This window comes from Hemitrygon akajei, chromosome 6 (assembly GCF_048418815.1).
Source record: "Hemitrygon akajei chromosome 6, sHemAka1.3, whole genome shotgun sequence".
Taxonomy (NCBI): Eukaryota; Metazoa; Chordata; class Chondrichthyes; order Myliobatiformes; family Dasyatidae; genus Hemitrygon; species Hemitrygon akajei.
In genome coordinates, this window is record NC_133129.1 from 3474259 (window position 1) to 3497695 (window position 23437).

General features: G+C 46.9%; 1 protein-coding gene across 1 annotated transcript; it reads left to right on the plus strand.

Annotated features, from left to right (window-relative positions):
- Window positions 1-4117: 4117 nt before the first annotated feature.
- On the plus strand, window positions 4118-16037 carry LOC140728686 (uncharacterized). Its single transcript, XM_073047648.1, has 4 exons — window positions 4118-4293; window positions 8894-9289; window positions 13591-13693; window positions 15507-16037. Exons 1-4 carry the CDS (start codon window positions 4188-4190, stop codon window positions 15520-15522), a joined length of 621 nt encoding a protein of 206 aa, XP_072903749.1. The 5' UTR covers window positions 4118-4187; the 3' UTR covers window positions 15523-16037.
- The last annotated feature ends 7400 nt before the right edge of the window (window positions 16038-23437 follow it).

Sequence of the window (23437 nt, forward strand, 5' to 3'; positions counted from 1 at the left end):
TTCACGACAGATGCCGGTGATATTAAACCTGATTCTGATTCCCCTCCCCCATGTCAGGGCCCAGTCTGTAACCCACTCCCCTGGTTTGACGGTCGTCAGGCCCACTGACATCTGAAGATCCACTTGTGACAGTAGTGAAACTCCAGGTCTGTTTCCCAGATTTTCACCCACTTTCCCCACCTTCCCCACTCTTGACCCGGTTCCACCTGCCAGACGCATCTCCCCCAACGGGTCCCATTCTCATCTCAGAGTATCAGGCTGGAGAGTGAGCCCTTGGTGGCCCTCCCTCAAACAACTGATTACAATCACCTCTCTCCATCTGAATCTCCTTTCCTTCCCTCTTCTCCATCTTTCACCACTTACCACATCTCCCATCTCCCTTCCCCCTTCCCTACCCAGCACAACCTGCCCTTAAACTCATATCCCCACCTCAGTCCTCAGTTATCTCAAACTCTTATCTCACCCTCCTCAGTCCATCCATCCCCTCAGACCCCAGTCTCCCCCTCCTCAGTCCATCTTTCACAGTATTCTGTCTCACCCCACCTCAATCCTCAATCACCTCAGACTCCTGTCCCACCCCTCTCAACTCCTCTATCAGTCCCGATGCAAACCAAAAGTAGTGAAACTCCATAAAAAACACAAAATGCTGGCAGAACTCAGCAGGCCAGACAGCATCTATGGGAGGAGGTAGCGATGACGTTTCAGGCCGAAACCCTTCATCAGGAGTGAAGTAACATGGGATGGTCGAGGGGGGATAAGAAGTGGGGGGAGGGATGAAGTAGAGAGCTGGGAAGTGATAGCCTGGAGGGAAATGGGCTAGGGGGAAGGTGGAGAATTATGGGAAATAAAAGAGAAAGAAAGGTAGGGCTGGGGGGAGATTATAGTGAGGGGGGAAAAAGAGAGAGAAAGAGAACCAGACTAAAATAATAGATAGGGATGGGGTAAGGGGGGGGGGGCAGGAGTATCAACGGAGGTCTGTGAGTTGAATGTTCATGCCGGCAAGTAGGAGGCTACCCAGGCGGGAGATAAGGTATTGCTCCATCGACCTGCGTGTGGCCTCATCTTGACGGTAGAGGAGGCCATGGACAGACATATTGGAGTGGGAGTGGTCTGTGGAATTGAAGTGTGTGGCCACAGGGAGATCCCGCCACTGCTGGAGGACCGAGCGCCGGTGTTCGGCGAAACGGTCTCCCAGTCTGCGGCATGTCTCCCCAATGTATAAATGGCCACATCGGGAGCACCGGATACAGTATATCACCCCAGCTGACTCGCAGGTGAAGTGGTGCCTCACCTGAAAGGACTGTCTGGGGCCTGGGATGGTGGTGAGGGAAGAAGTGTGGGGGCAGGTGTAGCACTTCTTCTGTTTGCAGGGATAAGTGCCTGGAGGGAGGTCGGTGGGGAGGGATGGGGGGATGAATGGACAAGGGAGTCGCGTAGGGAGTGATCCCTGTGGAAAGCCGAGAGTGGGGGGGAGGGGAAGATGTGGCTGGTGGTGGGTTCCCGTAGGAGGTGACGGAAGTTGCGGAGGATTATACGTTGGATCTGCAGGCTGGTAGGGTGATAGGTGAGGACCAGGGGGACTCTATCCCTGGTGGGCTGGCAGGGGGATGGGGTGAGGGCAGAGGTGCGTGAAATACACCACCTCTGATGCGATGGAGGGCAGATTTGATAGTGGATGAAGTGGACGCCCCTTTCTTTAAAAAAGGAAGACATCTCCTTTGTCCTAGAATGAAAGGCCTCATCCTGAGAGCAGATGCGGCGGAGGCGGAGGAATTGAGAGAAAGGGAAAGCATTTTTGCAGGAGACAGGGTGGGAGGAGGAATAGTCTAGGTAGCTATGGGAGTTAGTAGGTTTGTAGTAGACGTCAGTGGATAGGCTGTCTCCAGAGATAGAAACAGAAAGATCTAGAAATGGGAGGGAGGTGTCGGAAATAGACCAGGTGAATTTGAGGGCGGGGTGAAAGTTGGAGGCGAAGTTAATGAAGTCGACGAGCTCAGCATGTGTGCAGGAAGCAGCGCCGATGCAGTCGTCGATATAACGCAAGAAAAGAGGAGGACAGATACCGGTGTAGGCTTGGAACATAGATTGCTCCACATGGCCGACAAAAAGGCAGGCGTAGCTAGGACCCATGCGGGTGCCCACGGCTACACCTTTAGTTTGGAGGAGGTGGGAGGAGCCAAAGGAGAAATTGTTAAGGGTGAGGACTAATTCCGCAAGGCGGAGAAGAGTGGTGGTAGGAGGTGACTGGCTGGGTCTGGAATCCAGGAAGAAACGGAGAGCTCGGAGACCTTCCTGGTGGGGGATCGAGTTATATAGGGACTGGACGTCCATGGTGAAAATGAGGCGGTGGGGGCCAGGGAACTTGAAATCTTTGAAGAGATGTAAAGCATGGGAAGAATCATGGACATAGGTGGGAAGGGATTGAACAAGGGGAGATAAAACAGAGTCGAGATAGGCAGAAATGAGTTCAGCGGGGCAGGAGCAAGCAGAGACAATGGGTCTGCCTGGACAGGCAGGTTTGTGAATCTCCATGTCTGTTTCCCAGATTTTTCACCCACTTTCCCCACCTTCCCCACTCTTGACCCGGTTCCACCTGCCAGACGCATCTCCCCCAGTGGGTCCCATTCTCATCTCAGAGTATCAGGCTGGAGAGTGAGCCCCTGGTGGCCCTCCCTCAAACAACTGATTACAATCACCTCTCTCCATCTGAATCTCCTTTCCTTCCCTCTTCTCCATCTTTCACCACTTACCACATCTCCCATCTCCCTTCCCCCTTCCCCACCCAGCACAACCTGCCCTTAAACTCACACCCCATCTCAACCCTCAATCACCTCAGACCCCTGTCTCACTCCTCCTCAATCCTCAATCACCTCAGACCCCTGTCTTACCCTCCTCAATCCTCAATCACCTCAGACTCCGGTCTCACCCCTCCTCAATCCTCAATCACCTGAGACTCTTACCTCACCTTCCTCAGTCCATTCATCCCCTCTGCCTCCTGTCTCACCCTCCTCATCCATCAGTTACCTCAGACTCCTGTCTCACTCCTCCACAATCCTCAATCACCTCAGTCTCCTGTCTTACCCTCCTCAATCCTCAATCACCTGTGACTCTTACCTCACCTTCCTCAGTCCATTCATCCCCTCTGCCTCCTGTCTCACCCTCCTCATCCATCAGTTACCTCAGACTCCTGTCTCACTCCTCCACAATCCTCAATCACCTCAGTCTCCTGTCTTACTCTCCTCAATCACCTGCGACTCTTACCTCACCTTCCTCAGTCCATTCATCCCCTCTGCCTCCTGTCTCACCCTCCTCATCCATCAGTTACCTCAGACTCCTGTCTCACTCCTCCACAATCCTCAATCACCTCAGTCTCCTGTCTTACTCTCCTCAATCACCTGCGACTCTTACCTCACCTTCCTCAGTCCATTCATCCCCTCTGCCTCCTGTCTCACCCTCCTCATCCATCAGTTACCTCAGACTCCTGTCTCACTCCTCCACAATCCTCAATCACCTCAGTCTCCTGTCTTACCCTCCTCAATCCATCAATCACCTCAGACTTGTCTCACCCCTCTCAACTCCTCTATCAGTCCCAATGAACACAAAAACTTCAACGTCCTTTCACACCCACAGATGCAGCCCGACCGGCTGAATTCCTTCAGCAGATCGTTTGTTGTTCAAATATCGACCTCTCTCTCTCTCATTCACTCCTCTCTCTCTCTCTCTCTCTCTCTCTCTCTCTCTCTCTCTCTCTCTCTCTCTCTCTCTCTCTCTCTCTCTCTCTCTCTCTCTCTCTCTCTCTCTCTCTCTCACTCACATTCTCTCTCTCCCTCTCACTCTCTCTCATTCACTTTCTCTCTCTCTATCTCATTCACTCACTCACTCTCACACTCTCTCTCTCTGCAGACTATTCGTTAAATGGTTGGTCAATGTCCGGCGCTGATGTGGTCTCTGCGGTGGAAGGAGCCTCCGCTGTGTTACCGTGTACTTTCACCCACCCACCTCCTGATGTCGTCCCGTCCGGCTCCGTGATCTGGTACAGGGAGAAACCAGGTGCTATAAAACCGGTGTTTAAGTGCACATATCCCGGTTCCGGCCCCGGCCCCTCCGGGTGCGATACAACGACACAGGAGGCTGGAGGAGGGCGGTTCGGATTCGTGGGGAACCTCAGTCGGAGAGATGCCTCGATAATGGTGGAGCGTCTGAACCAGAGTGACGGTGGTCGGTATCGGTGCCGGGTGGAGCTCAATGTTGGCAAAATTCAAACGGCCGTTCTAACAAATCTGTCTGTGAGAGGTGAGGACCGACGTTTAAGCATTGAGTTGTAAAACTACACTAATCATTTCACATTTTATCTCCCTGAAAACTCATTTTATTCATAATTTACAAGTATATTTTGCAGGATGATCATGTCAAATAGATGTGATTGTCATGTGCAGTATCACATCGAACAACAGCACCGTACAGGCCCTTCAGCCCACAATGTTGTGCTGACCCTTAAACCTGCTCCAAGATCAATCTAGCCCCCTTGCCTCCCACATACCCCTCCATTTCTACAACATCCGTGTGTCTAAGAGTCTCTCCCTCTCCAACTCTCCCTCTCCCCCTCTCCCTATACCCTCCCCTCCCCCTCCCCCTCTCCCCCTCTCCCCCTCTCCCCCTCTCCCCCTCTCCCCCCTCCCTCTCCCTCTCCCCCTCCCCCTCCCCCCTCTCTCCTCCTCCCCCTCTCCCCGGTCCGTGACGCTGCTGCCATTTCAGTCAGCAATGAAGGGCCTCCATCTCTGGCAGCATTCAGGGCTTCCTTCATCGTGTCAGTAGCTTCCTCTCGGTTTTCACTGCTGTCAGTCATACAATTCCCGAGTGGGACTCAGGAATACCGTCACACTCAGATGTCGAAGGATTCTCCATTGCTGTTTCCATAACAACATTGTTTTACCCATCAGGGTTGTTACCCTGAGCTGAACCCCCGAACCTGGAGGATCAGTGATCCTCTCTTACAGAGAATATAGAAACAGAAATCTACAGCACATTGCAGGCCATTCGGCCCACAATGCTGTGCTGACCATGTAACCTACTCTAGAGAGATTACCTCAGGGATCTTGAACTCAGTCCCACAGCTGATGAATGCCAGTCCACCATACACCTTCTTAACACCACTGTCAACCTGTGCAGCAGCTTTGAGTGTCCTATGGACAGAGTCCCCAAGATCCAGCTCATCCTCCACACTGCCACCAGTCTTACCATTCATATATTCTGTATTCAAATTTGACCTACCAGAATGAATCACTTCACACTTATCTGGGTTGAACTCCATCTGTTCTACACACCCTCCACTCTCTGTGTAATGAACCTGCCTCTGACCTCTGACATCCCCCCAATACTTTCCAGGAGAAGTCTCTGGCTGTCTGCTCGATTATGCCTCTTATCATCTTGTTCACCTCTATCAAGTCACCTCTCATCTTTCTTCACTCCCAAGAGAAAGTCTCCAGCTCGCTCAACCTTTCCTCATTAAACATCCTCTCTGGTCCAGGCAGCATCCTGGTAGATCTCCTCTACATCCTCTCGAAAGCTTCCTCATCCTTCCTATAATGAGGTGAGTGGAACTGAACTTACTTGCTGCTGCAGGTTCAATTTTCATTGCACGTCTGCCTACGTGTCTGCACAGGTGCAGTGAAAATCCAGTTGCCGCAGCAACACAGGCACAGAGCGTTGCATCAGAAAAGCAGCAATCAAGGTCAAGTTTATTGCCATCTGACTGTACACAGATACAGAACGTCAAGGGTGGTAATCTCGGGACTGCTGCCTGTGCCACGAGACAGAGAGGGTAGGAACAGGAAGTTATGGCAGATGAATGCGTGGCTGAAGAGTTGGTGCAGGGGGCAGGGGTTCAGATTTCTGGATCATTGGGATCTCTTCTGGGGAAGGTCTGACCTGTACAAAAAGGATGGGCTGCACCTGAACTGGAAAGGGAGCAATATCCTGGTGGGCAGGTTTGCTGGAGCTGTTGGGGAGGGTTTAAACTAGTTTGGCAGGGGGGTGGGAATCAGAATGTGAGTGCAGTGATTAGGGTAGAAGGACAAGGGCATGATACTATGTGTTCTGAGTTGGTGAGGAAGGACAGGCAGGGGACAAAACATAAATGTAGCCAGTTAGAGGGGTTGAAATGTGTCTATTTCAATGCTAGGAGTATTAGGAATAAAGGGGATGAACTTAAAGCATGGATCTGTACATGGAACTACGATGTTGTGGCTGTTACTGAAACTTGGCTGGAGGAAGGGCAGGATTGGCTGATGCAGGTACCAGGGTTTAGGTGTATTAAAAGGAACAGGATGGGAGGTAGAAAGGGGGGGTGAGTAGCATTACTGGTCAGGGATAGTATCACGGCTATAGAAAGGGAGGACGCTGCAGAGGGAGTGTCCACTGAGTCAGTCTGGGTGGAAGTTAGAAATAGGAAGGGATCAATCACTGTGCTGGGAGTAATCTATAGGCCCCCAAATAGCCCTCGGGACACTGAGGAGCAGATAAGCAGGCAGATTTTAGAATGGTGCAGGAAATACAGGGTAGTAGTTATGGGTGATTTCAACTTCTCTCATATTGACTGGCATCTCCTGACTGCAAGGGAGATAGATGGGGCTGAATTTGTCAGGAGTGTTCAAGAAGGATTCCTGACACAGTATGTGGACCGGCCGACGAGAGGAGAGGCCATACTGGATCTGGTTCTGGGTAATGAACCTGGTCAGGTGACAGACCTCTTGGTGGGGGACCATTTTGGTGACAGTGACCACAACTCCCTTAGCTTCAGCATAGCTAAGGAAAAGGATAAAAACAAACAAAATGGGAAAGTGCTTAACTGGGGAAGGGCTAACAATGAAGGGATGAGGCAGGAACTAGCGAGAGTAAATTGGAAACAGATGTTTAAAGGGGAAAGCACAGAAGTAATGTGGGAGAAGTTTAGGGACCACTTGTGCTGGGTTCAGGATAGATTTGTCCCACTGAGGCAAGGAAAAAATGGTAGGAAAAGGGAACCGTGGCTGACGAAACACGTGAGGCAACTCGTCCAGAGGAAGAAGGAAGCATATGTTAGATATAAGAAGCAGGAAGCAGGAGAGGCTCATGAGAAATATAGGGTAGCCAGGAAGGAGCTTAAGAAAGGACTTAGGAGAGCTCGAAGGGGACATGAGAAGGCCTAGGCATATAGGATTAAGGAGAACCCCAAGGCGTTCTATGTGTATGTGAAGAACAGAAGGATGACAAGAATGAAGGTGGGGCCACTAAAGGATAAAAAGGGCAAAATGTGCCTGGTGGTGGAGGAGGTTGGGGAGGTCCTAAATGAATATTTTGCTTCAGTATTCACAAGTGAAAAGGACCTTGATCAGGGTGAGGTCGAAATAGAGCAGGTCTGTGTGCTGGACAATGTGGAGATTAAGGAAGAAGTAGTGGATCTTCTTAAAAACATCAAAATTGATAAGTCCCCAGGACCGGACGTGATATACCCCAGGTTGCTGTGGGAGGTGAGAGAAGAAATCACTGGAACAGTAGCTATGATCTTTGAATCCTCTTTGGCTGCAGGGGAGGTGCCGGAGGATTGGAGAATGGCAAATGTAGCTCCCCTTGTTTAAAAATGTTAATAGGGAGAATCCTGTGAACTAGAGACTGGTGAGTCGTACGTCAGTGCTCTGAATCTATTGGAAAGGATTCTTAAGGATAGGATCTATGAGCATTTGGAGAAGTACAGTCTACATGGATAGTCAACATGGCTTTGTGAAGGGAAGGTCGTGCCTCACGAGCCTGACTGAGTTTTTTGAAGAGGTAACACAAGAAATTGATGAGGGTAGGGTGGTAGATATAGTCTACATGGATTTTAACAAGGCATTTGACAAGGTCCCCCACGAGAGACTCATCCAGAAAGTCATGAGGCATGGAGTCAATGGAACCTTGGCTGTTTGGATAAAAAATTGGCTTAAAGGAAGATAGCAGGGTTCACTGTAGAATTCCTTGTTAAATATACCAGCTAAGTCTGTTGAATATTTTCAGTATAGTAAGTATTACACTGGAGAGGGTTCACTGCAGAATTCCCTGTCAATCACACCAGCTTAGGCTGTTGAACATTTTCAGTATAGTAAATATTATATTGGAGAGGGTTCACTGTCATTGTCATCTGAGTGTACATCTCCACAACAAAATGTAACAGCGTTCCTCTGGATCACAGTGCACCCAGAAAACATCTACAGTATCACATCACACACAGCTCATAATGCAAAATATTCCCACAGCTAAGTTAATAAGTTAGTGACTAATGCCATTACACAGGACTGACTGGCGTTGTTATACTGTATTGATCAGTATTATTACTCTGTATTGATTAGGCTGTTACAGTACAGTGTTGTTATACAATACTGACTGGTGTTTCATTGTGGTGATTGTGTTGTCATACTGTACCGATCTGTGTTGTTATACTGCACTGATCAGTGTTGTTACACAGTACTGATTGGTGTTGTTGCAGTGTATTGATTTGTGCTGTTTCACTGTAAAGGCCAGTGTTACACTGTACTGATCTGTGTTGTTACACTGTACTGATTGGTCTTGTTACACTCCACTGATTAGTGTTGGTGTCAATTGGTTCAACAACTGAATGATTGAAGGCAATTAGCTGTTCCTGAACGCGGTGGTGTGAGATTTAGGCTTCTCTGCCTCCAGTCCGATGGGACTGTTTTATATTCGAAAGAGTTTCCCCAGTTTGAATGGTTTGCAATGAGTGAGACACATGTGGGGGTCTTTTCATTCTGGTGGTCACTGAGGGGAGTATTTATTGTTTTGCTGGCTGGAAATTTTGTCAGTGGTTAAACATGTTTGGTGGGGGTTAACTGATATATTCAGGCACCTGTCCTTCCCTCAGCTCCCGGCGAGAGTGTTCCAGTGCTGAATGGGACTGAAGGAGCTTCGGCCACGTTACCCTGTGTGTTCACACGGCCTCAGCAGAGCCTCACCGCACACACGGTGACGTGGATGAGGAAGGATCCCTACCGACACATCGTCACCTTCAGGCACCGAGGAAATGGATTATGGGCAGCAGAAAATGGAGTGACTCGGTACGAGCTCGTCGGGGACCCAGAGCTGGGAAACGCCTCGACCAGGATAAAGCAGCTGAGAGTGTCAGACAGTCACAACTACCTGTGTCTGGCTGAGTTCAGGAAAAGCGAGCATTATTATTATCATTTGCCCAACGGAGACCACATCAAACCCCCGTATATCCATGTGATCCAGAGTGAGATCCAGCTGCAGGTCAGACCAGGTAAGAAATCATTGACACATTCTGCAGGGCATGGGGAGGGTTTTAGGTGTGGGTGGGGGGAAGCCTGCTACCATTATCCTTTCTCTAATCAACCCCCACCCCCGTGTTTATCTGTCTGTCACTGAGTGAGATCTGACTGTAGATCAGACCCGGAAAAGAACCCGTCGCCACATTCAAGTTCAAGTTTAATTGTCAATCAGCCACACGTGCATACAGCAAAACAAAACAGCGTTCCTCCAGGACAAGGTGTAAAGCAGAGTAGCAACAGCACACAGTACACATCGTTACGATCTCAGAAAAGCATACAGTCACAAAAAGACATAATATAGCCCAAGTTCCTGAGTGGTCTGGCTTGGAGCTGGATGGTAGATTGGATATTGTCTTGGTCCAGCTTGTCTCTCACTAAGTGAACACTGGGGGGCAGCACTGAGCAAAAGAGGAAGGCAGCACCGATGGGAGGGGCCTGTCCCCAATCCACGACAGACTCCAGCACGTCCACAGAGGCCTCTGCTCTCTCCCACACCATCTCGGCATCTTCTGCAGTGTTCAGGGATGGGTCAGAACCTCCAGCACCCATTGTATTCTGTGTCCAGACTCTGGGGATGAATGTTATGTTGGCCACTCCCAACCTCAGCTGGTGATGAGTTCCATTTCCCCACCACATCTCCATCTCAGACGGTCCCTCACACAGGGTGGCCCCCAGACCTTCAACGGGCCCCCTGGTGGGGCCTTGCCTGAGCCTGGAAGGAATGAGTTTAGTTCTAACGGAGGATCAGGAAGCTTCCCAGAGAAGACACACAACTCAACGTTTCAGGAAGAGCTTCTTCCTTTCTGCCGTCAGATTTCTCAATGGACAATCAGAAAAGTGAAAATCAGAAAAGTAAAAATGAGAAGAAAAAAAGCTCACTTTTTTCCCTCTTTTTGTGCTACTTATTTAATTTAAAATTATACATGTAGGTATATATTTCTTATAGAAATTTACAGTTTTTAATTAATATGTATTGCAATGTATAATGGGGTGTCAGGGTGAAGATACGTCTTTACCAAAGGAGGTGTAAGACATTCCTACCCTCCACTAGCCTTCACTTTACCCTTGGGCGAGGTGTAGCCCCTGCTTCGCCCCCGATCAGGGTCACGTGAATCCATGGGATCAGGTGGTGGATGGTCGTATGAGCAGCTGGTGCAGATCACAAACTCTGGTTATGCGACCACTGACACCAGGCAGCCAATCTCTGAAGAGTATTGATAATGGCTGGGCTCACCCGTCCTGTACAGACACTGCTCAGAAGAAGGTGATGGAAACCACTTTTGTAGAAAAATTGCCAAGAACAATCATGGTCATAAACAGGAGAAAATCTGCCATTGCTGGAAATCCAGAGCAACACACACAAAATACTGGAGGAACTCAGCAGGTCGGGCAGCGTCTATGGGGAAAGGATCAAAGGTTCATTTTATTGTCTAAGTTTGCATGTAGAATACAACTCTGATATTCATCTTCTCCAGATAACCATGATATCCAGAAAAACCATGGGATTCGTTACAAGAAAAGACGTCAATACCCCCACATGAAAAGGAAAAAGAAAAATCTCGCAAACCTCAAACCCCCCCCCCCACCTCCCTCCCTCGCACAAAAGCCAACAGATCACCCACCTGGAAGACGATCGTCAGAAGATCAAAAGCCCCAAGAATCCAAACCCCTCCCTCTCAAAAAATACAGTGCGGACAACACCAAACCCAACACCCTCTCCCCACACAGAAAAGTCAACAGGAACATCAGACACCAATCCCTAACCCCTCCCTCACACAAAGAACAATACATCGTCCCTCTAGAACCCCAACCCACCAATCAGCAACAGGAACATCAGACACCAATCCCTAACCCCTCCCTCACACAAAAAACAATACATCATCCCTCTAGAACCCCAACCCACCAATCAGCAACAGGAACATCAGACACCAATCCCTAACCCCTCCCTCACACAAAAAACAATACATCATCCCTCTAGAACCCCAACCCACCAATCAGCAACAGGAACATCAGACACCAATCCCTAACCCCTCCCTCACACAAAAAACAATACATCGTCCCTCTAGAACCCCAACCCACCAATCAGCAACAGGAACATCAGACACCAATCCCTAACCCCTCCCTCACACAAAAAACAATACATCGTCCCTCTAGAACCCCAACCCACCAATCGGCAACAAGAAAGAAAACAGAAACGGAAGGAGAGCAAAATAAACTACAGCCCAACAGTCACATCAATCTCAGAATTTCAAACATTCCTCCCACCAGAATTGAGTAAACAGTCGATGTTTTGTGCTGAGACTCTGCATCAGAACTCATGAAAGGGCCTGTTCTGCAGGGTGTGAGTCCTGATGAAGGGGTCAGCCTGAAACGTCAGCTGTTTACTCTTCTCCAGAGATGCTGCCTGGCCTGCTGAGTTCCTCCAGCATTTTGTGTGTGTTCATCATGGTTAAGAGACTGTGATTGCCCACATCACACAACACAGCACATACCGATGATGATGATTGCAATGTACTGCTGCACAAAACACAAGCCGGTGAAATTATCCTAATCCCGATTGTGATTCTGCAGAATGTCAGGGGGAGGAGGCAGACAGGACACGATTACAGGGCTCAACCTGTCACATTGATCCATAAGAAGATAAGAAATAGGAGCAGGATTCGGCCATCCGGCCCATCGAGCCTGCCCCGCCATTCAATAAGATCATGGCTGATCTGTCCGTAAACTCAGCTCCATCTCCCTACCTTTTCCCCCAAAACCCTTAATTCCCTTACTATGTAAAAACCTTTCTAACTGTTTCTTAAATATATTTACTGAAGAAACCACAGTTACTTCGCTGGGCAGAAGACAGAAGCCAGCCCCCTCCATGGATTCTGTCTACACTTCTCACTGTCTCTGTGAAACAGACTGCAGAATCAGAGACCCTCCCATCCACCCTGGACATTCTCTCTTCGGCCCTCTCCCACTGGGCAGAAGGTACAACAGCCTGGATGCATGGACCACCAGGCTGAAGGACAGCTTTTATCCTACAGTTATAACTACAGAGTGGTCCCCCAGTACGATAAGATGGGCTCTCCACCTCATTATTTATTTGCTTATTCATTTAGAGATACAGCACGGAACAGGCCCTTCCAACCCAACAAGCCACACTACCCAGAAACCCACCTATTGAACCCACGACGATTTACAATGACCAATTAACCGACGAGCCGGTCCATCCTGAGACTGTGGGAGGAAACCGGAGCACCCAGAGGACACAGCCTCAGGATAGAACAACGTCCCTTTAGAACAGAGTTGGGGGGAATTTATTCAGCCAGACGGTGGTGAATCTGAGGAATTTGTTGCCACAGATGACAGTGAAGGTCAAATCTTGGTCTTTAAGTGGAGGTTGAGAACTTCTTGATTAGAAAGGACATCAAATTTTAAGGGAGATGGCAGTAGAATGGAGTTGAGAAGAATAACAGACAGACAGACATACTTTATTGATCCCGAGGGAAATTGGGTTTCATTACAGCCGCACCAACCAAGAATAGTGTAGAAATATAGCAATATAAAACCATAAATAATTCAATAATAATAAGTTAATCATGCCAAGTGGAAATAAATCCAGGACCAGCCTATTGGCTCAGGGTGTCTGACACTCCGAGGGAGGAGTTGTAAAGTTTGATGGCCACCAGTAGGAATGACTTCCTATGACGCTCAGTGTTACATCTCGGTGGAATGAGTCTCTGGCTGAATGTACTCCTGTGCCTAACCAGTACATTATGGAGTGGATGAGAGGCATTGTCCAAGATGGCATGCAACTTGGACAGCATCCTCTTTTCAGACACCACCGTCAGAGAGTCCAGTTCCACCCCCACAACATCACTGGCCTTACGAATGAGTTTGTTGATTCTGTTGGTGTCTGCTACCCTCAGCCTGCTGCCCCAGCACACAACAGCAAACATGATAACAAACTGGACATGATGGAATGGCGGAATAGACTCGATGGGCCGAATGGCCCATACCTGCTCCTGTACCTTATGATCTATGGGCTTACTACAGGTTAAAACTTTTTGTTCAAATGTTTAATTCTTGTCACTCTGATCTCTGCATTCTTATTAACACCCTTTTTTTTAAAATTCCTTCACACACGTTATCATCTGTAGCTTCTTCAGTAAAAATCTGCTAAATGATAAATTCATCTACACACCTACAGATTTTAATCAGTCTACATTATTGGTCTCTCCCCCTTTGCCTGAGTCTGGATTGACCTCTCTCACTTTCACTTCAGGGACAGGCGCTTCTGAAACCGTGCTGATGTTGTGTATCCCACTCGGACTGAAAACTCTCGCCCTTTTAGTGATGGGTGCCGTTCTCTACGGTGACAAACTCAGGTACTGTATGTACTAATGCTGAAGGCTCTTGCCGGGACGTGACTGAAATCCGATTCACTCAGACAGTCGGGGGACGTTGGGAACTGGCTCAAACACTTGAGGCATCCCAGTCAGTACTTGTTGTTTGCTATTTGTGGGAGCACCGCAGAAAATACTCGTTGCATCATAAGAGTGACTCCTTCAGAAGTGTTTGTGGACTATTTAGCATTTTGAGATACATTTCGGATTAAACGTACCCGCAAAACAGCCACTAAATGATAGACAAATGTATGGATGTGTAGGAGCAAACGAGAGAGAACCTGCAGATTGTGTAAATTAAAGCGACACACACAAAATGCTGGAGGAACTCAGCAGGCCAGGCAGCATCTATGGAAAAAGTACAGTCGACCTTTCGGGCAGAGACCCTTCGGCAGAACTAGAGGAAAGGGTTAGAGCATCTGGTGCCCTTTGTTAGAAAGAATGTGCCCTCTTCCCATGTGAGCGTCGGTTTCCCCGGGTGCTCTGGCTTCCTCCCACGGTCCAAAAATGTTCCAGTTATCAGATTAATTGTTCATTGTGAACCGTCCTGTGATTAGGCTGGAATTACATCCCTGAGTTTCTGGGTGTCACGACTCAGTGGGTCGTTGTCTCTGTAAATAACAAAATGATAAATAATAGATTGAGCTTAGAGAAGGCTGACAGGTTGGCATAACATCGAGGGCCGAAGGGCCTGTACTGTGCTGGAATGTTCTACATTCTAATTACAAATCGAATGTTGATGTGCACAAAAGGACACTCTGGAACCCAGAAGAAACAACAATACGGGAAAGTTTCGACTCTAGCCATCCCACATGCACTGGGATCAGGTAGTGTAGTCAACCCAGGATGAATCTGGTCTCTTGGTCTACACAAGACTAGTCCATGAGGCGAAATCCCTCAGAGATTTAGCTCTTGACTGAATCTCTGCAGCCATCTCCCTTCACAATAATCCAGTTTAAACTGTAGTGTATCAACTTCAAACATATTAACACTGAAAAGTATTCAAATGATTTCCATGTCTCTAATATCATTGATAATCAGGTTCCTCCTTAAATTAAAGCCTCGATCTGTTACTGTCCCCAACACGTTTCATTTACTTAGTTTCTATGATTTTTGTATCCATTTCCCTCTCTTCCAGATTCATCCTAAGAAATCTGATATTCAAATACCTGTATCCTAGAAACTGAATCACAGACAGGATTAAATTCACTCTGCCATTCATAGAGGATTTTCCTTTAGAACGGATATTCCGAGGGATTTCCTGAGCCAGAGGATGCTGAATCTGTGGAATTTACAGCCATAAATGCCTGTGGCAATACTTAAAACAGACATTGATGGGTTCCTGAATAGTAAGGGTGTCAAAGATGACGGGATGAGGACAGGAGAACAGGGTTGTTAGGGATAATAAATCAATCACGATGGGATAGCAGAGCAGAATAGAAGGGCTGAATGCTGAAAGTCTGATGCTATTTCATATGCTCACGGTCTGAATCTAAGTACCATACTACTTTATCAATATTATCCTATAGCCTAATACCATCTTCCTGTCAACAACACGACCTATATTGTTACGTCATCATAAAGTTTCCAACTGAATAACTGAATCAATGTTTGGGCTCATCTCCAGTTTTGTTGTCAAACACTGATACCAACGACAAAATTTATTCTGTGGGAAATCCCATTCATATCTCAATCCAAATCCCTTCAAAGGTTCTAAGTGAATTGGGGGGAGGGAGTCGGATGTGGTGTCATTGCATGATCTAGATTTGTGTTAACCGTTTCGTTCTGTCCACAGAAAGCGACAAGACTGATCCACCGCAGGAGACTGAGAAGATCGGTTTTCCAACCACAAGGTGCAGACGCAACGAGATCCAACGAGAACACCATGTTCCACGTGAAGAAATGTTATCTGTTTTTAATTGACCTCCTCCTACATTGACTCTACAACCTGTTGCACAATTCTGGGCTGAACATGCCAAATATGTAGAACCAGAGAATGATCGTAGATAGAGGCCTAATTAAGGCGGCGGTAAACGTCGCACAGACAGCAATCACTATTGGACTTAGGACAGTGAGTGGGGCGTGTGGCCAATTGGTTAAGGCTTTGGGCTAGCGATCTGAAGGTCATTGGTTCGAGCCCCAGCCGAGGCAGCATGCAACTCACTTAACCCCACACTGCTCCTGCACGTTTATAGCCCAGTGGCAGCGGTTGGTGTAGTATGGACAGGAGAAGACAATGAGTAGGTGTGAGGTCAACCTGCACTGGTCATCTTTTCTGAGTCTCAATCTGGAAATTATCCTTGAGGGAATCTTAAACAAGGTTTCCCAAGTCATTTTGTTCCTCTGTATTTTTTTGTATTTACTCTGTATTTTCTCCCCATTTAAAAAAATAGCTAACCTTTCATTTATTCTGTCAATGTGCACGACCATACACTTACCGACAATGCATTCCATCTCCACTTCTTTCCCCATTCTCCTAATCTGTCTAGGTCCTTCTGTAGTCGCTCCACTTCCTCAAACCCACCTTGCCTTCCACGTATCTTCGTATCATCTGCAAAGTCTGCATCAAAGCCAACAATTCTATCATCCAAATCATTAACGTATAATGTACAAAGAATCGGTCCCAACACAGGCCCCTGTGCAACATCACGAGTTACCGGCAGCCAACCAGAAAAGGCTCCCTTCATGCAACACACAAGATGCGAGAGGATCTCAGTGGCTAGGCAGCATCTAAGGAAAAGAGTAAGCAGTCGATGTTTTGGGCCGGGACCCTTCATACCCTGATCTCTTTTATCCATGTTAGGATATTTGATGTAATACCATGGGCGAGTAGTTTGTAACGCAGCTCCGTGTGTGGCATCTTGTCAAAGGACTTCCAAAAATCCAAGTACACAAGATGAACCAATTTTCCGTTGTCTATCCTGCTTATTCTTTCTTCAAAAAAATTCAAATATACTTGTCAGGCAAGATTTTACCTTGAGGAAACTATGCTGACTACATGCTATGCTATCATGTGGCCTATAAATTCCTTTCTTTTGCCTCTTCCCCTTTTTGAAGAGTGGAGTGACATTTGCAATTTTCCAGTCTTCCGGAACCATTCCAGAACCTGGTGTTTCTTGAGAGATCATTACTAATGACTCAAAGATCTCTTCAGCCACCCCTTTCAAAACTCTGGTGTGTACACCATGTGGTTCAGATGACTTTTCTACCTTCAGACCTTTCGGTTCTCAAGAACCTTCTCATTAACAATGGTAACTTCACACACTTCATGACCCCTGAAACCTGGAACTTCCGCCATGTGCTAGTGTCTTCCAGCATTGTTTTCCAGTTGTCCGAGATCCACTCCTACTTCTCTTTTACACTTTTCATATCTGAAGAAACGTTCGGTACCATTGAAAGCTTCCATAGCCTAAGGCAGAGATTTTTGCTGGAAATCCGAACACTACAGATGCAGGAAATGAGAAATGAGTTTCTTTTTTTTATATTGTCAAGCATCCAGTCAAATTTCTTATGAGTGACTTATACAACTGGCCACTTTACTAGGTACACCTGCTCGTTAATCCAATGACCTAATCAGCAAATCATATGGCAGTAACTAAATGCAAAAGGGCATGCAGATATGGTCAAGAATTTCAGCTATTTTTCAGAGCACATATCAGAATGGGGAAGACATGAGATTTGAGTGACTTTGGCCATGGATTGTTTGATATCTTGTAGAATTTCACGTTTGTTCTGCCTCTTCCTGTGTATGGAAGTGTTCTTGTGTGTGATGGACCATTTTCCCATTGTTGGATATGGAGTTGTATTACTTAGTTCTCAGAGTGTTTGTAAAGACATCCTCAATTACAACCACAAATTACAAAAGCAGAATTAGGCCATTCAACCCACATGACGTGTCAGCCATCCCGTCATGATTAATTGTTTTAACCCTCAATCCCTTTCTTCTGCCTTTACACAGCAATGTTTGACACCCTCATTAATCAAGAACCTACCTACCTCTGCTTTAAATATACACAATGACATTGCCTCCACTGTCATTTGTGGCAATGAATTCCACAGATTCACTATACCCTAACTAGCGAAGTCCTCCTCATCTCTGTTTTAATAGGACACCCCTCTATTCGGAGACTGTCCCTTCTGGTCCTAGACTCGCCACTATCGGAAACATCCTCTCACCATCTCCTCTGTCTCAGCCTTTTGACAGAATGCAGTGAGCTCACCCCCTCCCATTCTGCTAAACACCATCGAGAACAGACCCAGAATCATCACACTTTCCTCTTATTTAAGTTCCCTAGTTTTGGGCCTATATCTCCGAAAAGATGTGCTTTCATTGGAGAGAGTCCAGAGGAGGTTCACGAGGAGGATTCTGGGAATGAAGGGGTTAACATATGAGTTCTGTTTGGCAGCTTTCTGCCTGTACTCACTGGAATTTCGAGGGATGCGAGCAGATCTCATTGAAACCTAACGAATGTTGAAAGGACTATATAGTGTGGATGCAGAGAGGATGTTTCCTCTGTAGCAGCTAACCAGAGCTAAAAGGCACAGTCTCTAAACTGAAGGGTGACCTTTTAGAACAGAGATAAGGAGGAATTTTTTAGCCAGAGTATAAACCTGTGGGATTCTCTGCCACAGACTGCGGTGGAGGCAGAGACCGTAGGCATATTTAAAGCAAAGGATGATCGTTTCCTGCTCGGTCAGGGCATCAAATGATTTGGTGAGAAGGCAAGTGTATCCAGATCAGCCTTGATGGAATGACGGAGCAGACTCAATGGGGTGAATGGTCTAATTCTGCTCCTATTATCTAATGATGAAGTGAAGTTGATGAAGTCATTCCCTTTGGTTCATGAGCCTGATGCTTGAGGGGTAATAAGTATTCCTGACCCTCGTTCTGTCAGTCCTGAGACCCCTGTACCTTCTTCTCAATGGCAGCAGTGAGAGGGAGCATGTCCTGGGTGATTGGGGTCCCTGATGACAGATGCTACTTTCCTGCATCAGCCTCCTGTGTAGATGTGTTCAATAGTGGGGAAGGCTGTACCCGTGAAGGACTCTGTCGTATCCATTACATTTGTATGATTTTCCGTTCAAGGGCATTGGTGTTTCCATGTCAGGCTGTGATGCACCCAGTCAATGTACTCTCCACCACACATCTGTAGAAGTTTGCCGACGTTTTAGATGTCGTGCCAAATCTTCGCAAACTCATAAAGAACAAAGAACAATACAGCACAGTACAGGCCATTCAGCCCACAATGTTGTGCCAACCCTTAAACCTTGCCTCCCATATAACCCTCCACCTTAAGTTCCTCCATATACCTGTCTAGTAGTCTCTTAAATTTCACTAGTGTATCTGCCTCCACCACTGACTCAGGCAGTGCATTCCACGCTCCAACCACTCTGAGTGAAAAACCTTCCTCTAATATCCCCCTTGAACTTCCCTCCCCTTACCTTAAAGCCATGTCCTCTTGTACTGAGCAGTGGTGCCCTGGGGAAGAGGCGCTGACTGTCCACTCTGTCTATTCCTCTAAATATCTTGTATAGAAGTAGAGGTGCCTTGCAATTGCACATAGGTGGCGGGTCCAGGGCCGATTCTCGGAAATAAAAACACGGAGGAATTTAGAGTTGCTGACCCTCTCCACCTCTGATCCTCCCATGAGTACTCGCTTGTGGATCTCTGTGTTCCTCCTTCAGAAGTCAACACTCAGCTCCTTGGTCTTGCTGACATTGAGTGAGAGGTTTGTGTTACAGCAGCACTCAGCCAGATTTTCAGTCTCCATCTTATATGCTGATTGGCCACCACCTTTGATTCAGCCGGTGACAGCGGTGTCGTCAGCACACTTGAATATCGCACTGAAGCTGTGCTGAGCCACACAGTCATGAGTGCAAAGCGAGTAGAGCAGGGGACTGAGCACACAGCTTCGTGATGCACCTGTGCTGATGGAGACCGCGGAGGGGTTGTTGTTGCCGATCCAAAATGACTGAGCTCTGCAAGTGACGACATCGAGAATGGAAGTCAAGATAACTCTCTCTCCGGAGGCTGAAGAGAGATGGCCTACGCACAGCAATACTTACGCCCTTCTACAGATGTGAAATAAAGAGCATCCTAACATGTTACACGACTGCATGGTATGGAAACTGCAGGGCCCCCACCACCTGTCGCATTCCTTCTCGGCCACCCCTCCCACGACATTTCAAACATACTTTGCTCCTGCCAGATTCACAAACTCACTTTCTGCTTCATGCTGTCAAACACAGTGCTGCGCTAAAGTTTTCAGCATCCCAGGTATAAGACTTTTGCACGCTACAGTATCTCAATGTTATAAGACTGTTGATAATTGTAAGTTTAGATGGTTTCTTGATCTCACAATTCACCCTGTCATGGAGTCGCACTTCCTGGTCTGCCATATAATAGAAACGTAGAAAACCTACAGCGCAATACAGGCCCTTCGGCCCACAAAGTTGTGCCGAACATGTCCCTACCTTAGAAGTTACTAGATTACTAGGCTTACTCTGTTTTCCTAAGCTCCATGTACCTATCCAAAAGTCTCTTAAAAGACCCTATCGTATCCATCTCCACCACCGTTGCCAGCAGCCTATACTATTGGTTCGGAAGTCCATTCAATCTATTTGCACACTGCAATGAACTGAACCTTTAGTATTAATCTGCTTGAAGCCTTTCCATCACAAGATGAAAAGAAAACCCCAGTTCAGTGAGCTATACTCGGCAGAACATTGTGACACAGTAATTAGGGATCATTGCTTTATCAGAGGCGTCATTTGTTGGAAAAAAACTAACATGCATTTGAATATCCTACCACTAAACATACGTATCTTTAGCTCCCCTCCCCCCCCCCAGCGCTTTCTGTAGGGATCGCTCCCTCCCCACTAATCTCACTCCTGGCGCTTATCCCTGTAAGCAGCCTAAGTGTTGCACCTGCCCATATACCACCTCCCTTCAGGGCCCAAGGCAGTGCTTCCAGGTGGGGCAACACTTCACCTGAATACCTGCTGGGATTGTCTATTGTGTCCAGTGTGGCCCCAATGTGGCCTCTTCTACTTTGGTGAGACTCGTTGTAAATTGGGGGACCGCTTCATCGAGTACCTCCGCTCCATCCGCCAGAAGAGGAACTTTACGATGGTAAACTTCAGGGGTAGAAATTTGCCTCAAACCACTATTGTTTCATCTCTGATAATAAATTTTGTCCTGTAAAATGTTTTCCAGTATTTTCCCTTCCACTAATGAACGATTCACAAACACAGCGGCTGAGCTGAGAGTGTGGATCAGTGCTGTGATGTTGTGCCCATTAAAGATACTTCAATGGCTCGGGGGCAGGAATGGCTACTTCGAATGCCAGACTTTAGATGTTTCCGAAAGGACAGGGAAGGAGGAAAAAGAGATGAAGGTGTGACACTGCTGATCGGAGATAGTGGCACGGCTGCAGAAAAGGAGGAAGTCATGGAGGGTGTCACAATGTGGGGGCAAGGGTGCTGGGGAAGGACCCAAATGCAGGACACAAACACATTTTGTAGGGTTAACTAAATAGAGTTTATTACTACTTACAAGGAGAGCCGTGACGCAAGGATAGAACAAGGAGAGCAAAGTGGAACCGGGAATAGGTGTAATGGACAAGGACTCAGGGTCTGGGCTAGGCTGGGACTCAGGGTCTGGGCTAGGACTTGGACCTCGGACATCGCAGCCAGGACTCGGATCGCAGAACTTAGAGCCAGGACGCGATACTTAAACACAGGACATAGAACACCGAGCCAGGACTGCTCCTTAGACACAGGACATGGAGCCAGAACTCTTGTTCAGGAGGATTTAAACTAATGTGGCAGGGGGATGGGAACAAGTGCAGAGAGAGTGAGAGGTGTAAAATGAGGGTAGAAGCAAAAAGTAGTAAGGTGAAAAGTAAGCGTGGCAGACAGGCAAATCCAGGGCAAATATCAAAAAGGGCCACTTTTCAACATAATTGTATAAGGGCTAAGAGTGTTGTAAAAACAAGCCTGAATGCTTTGTGTGTCAATGCGAGGAGCATTTGTAACAAGGTGGATGAATTGAATGTGCAGATATTTATTAATGAATATGATATAGTTGGGATCACAGAGACATAGCTCCAGGGTGAACAAGGGATGTGGGATGGTTTTCTGAACCAACATGTTGAGGAACCAACTAGAGACTAGATCATTCTAGACTGGGTATTGAGCAATGAGGAAGGGTTAGTTAACAATCTTGTCTTGCGAGACTCCTTGGGTAAGAGTGACCATAATATGGTGGAATTCTTCATTGAGATGGAGAGTGACATAGTTAATTCAGAAACAAAGGTTCTGAACTTAAAGAAGGGTTACTTTGAATGTACGAGATGTGAATTAGCTATGATAGACTGGCAAATGATACTTAAAGGGGATATGCAATGGCAAGCATTTAAAGAGTGCATTGATGAACTACCACAATTGTTCATCCCAGTTTGGCAAAAGAATAAACCAGGGAAGGTAGTGCACCCGTGGCTGACAAGGGAAATTAGGGATAGTATCAAGTCCAAAGAAGAAACATACAAATTAACCAGAAAAAGCGGCACATCTGAGGACTGGGAGAAATTCAGAGTCCAGCAGAGGAGGACAAAGGGCTTAATTAGGAAAGGGAAAAAAAAAAGATTATGAGAGAAAGCTGGCAGGGAACATAAAAACTGACTGTAAAATCTTTTATAGATATGTGAAAAGAAAAAGATTGGTTAAGACAAATGTAGGTCCCTTACAGTCAGAAACAGGCGAATTGATCATGGGGAACAAGGACATGGCAGACCAATTGAATAACTACTTTGGTTCTGTCTTCACTAAGGAGGACGTAAATAATCTTCCAGAAATAGTAGGGGGCCAAGGGTCTAGTGAGATGGAGGAACTGAGGGAAATACATGTTAGTAGGGAAGTGGTGTTGGGTAAATTGAAGGGATTAAAGGCAGATAAATCCCCAGGGCCAGATGGTCTGCATCCCAGAGTGCTTAAGGAAGTAGCCCAAGAAATAGTGGATGCATTACTGATAATTTTTCAAAACTCTTTAGATCCTGGATTAGCTCCTGAGGATTGGAGGGCGGCTAATGTAACCCCACTTTTTAAAAAAGGGAGAGAGAAACTGGGGAATTATAGACCGGTTAGCCTGACATCGGTGGTGGGGAAAATGCTAGAGTCAGTTATCAAAGATGTGATAACAGCACATTTGGAAAGAGGTGAAATCATCAGATAAAGTCAGCATGGATTTGTGAAAGGAAAATCATGCCTGATGAATCTTATAGAATTTTTTGGAGATGTAACTAGTAGAGTGGATAGGGGAGAACCAGTGGATGTGGTATATTTGGATTTTCAAAAGGTTTTTAACAAGGTTCCACACAGGAGATTAGTGTGCAAACTTAAAGCACACAGTATTGGGGGTATGGTACCGATGTGGATAGAGAATTGGTTGGCAGACAGGAAGCAAAGAGTGGAAATAAATGGGACCTTTACAGAATGGCAGGCAGTGACTAGTGGGGTACCGCAAGGCTCAGTGCTGGGACCCCAGTTGTTTACAATATATATTAATGATTTAGGCGAGGGAATTAAATGCAGCATCTCCAAGTTTGCAGATGACACGAAGCTGGGCAGCAGTGTTAGCTGTGAGGAGGATGCCAAGAGGATGCAGGGTGACTTGGATAGGTTAGGTGAGTGGGCAAATTCATGGCAGATGCAAATTAATGTGGATAA

Coding starts and splice junctions, on each gene's coding strand:
- LOC140728686 (XM_073047648.1), top strand. CDS start 4,188: ATGGTGGAGCGTCTGAACCAGAGTGACGGTGGTCGGTATCGGTGCCGG. Junction 4,294..8,893: donor AACAAATCTGTCTGTGAGAG/GTGAGGACCGAC, acceptor TCCTTCCCTCAG/CTCCCGGCGAGAGTGTTCCA. Junction 9,290..13,590: donor CCAGCTGCAGGTCAGACCAG/GTAAGAAATCAT, acceptor CTTTCACTTCAG/GGACAGGCGCTTCTGAAACC.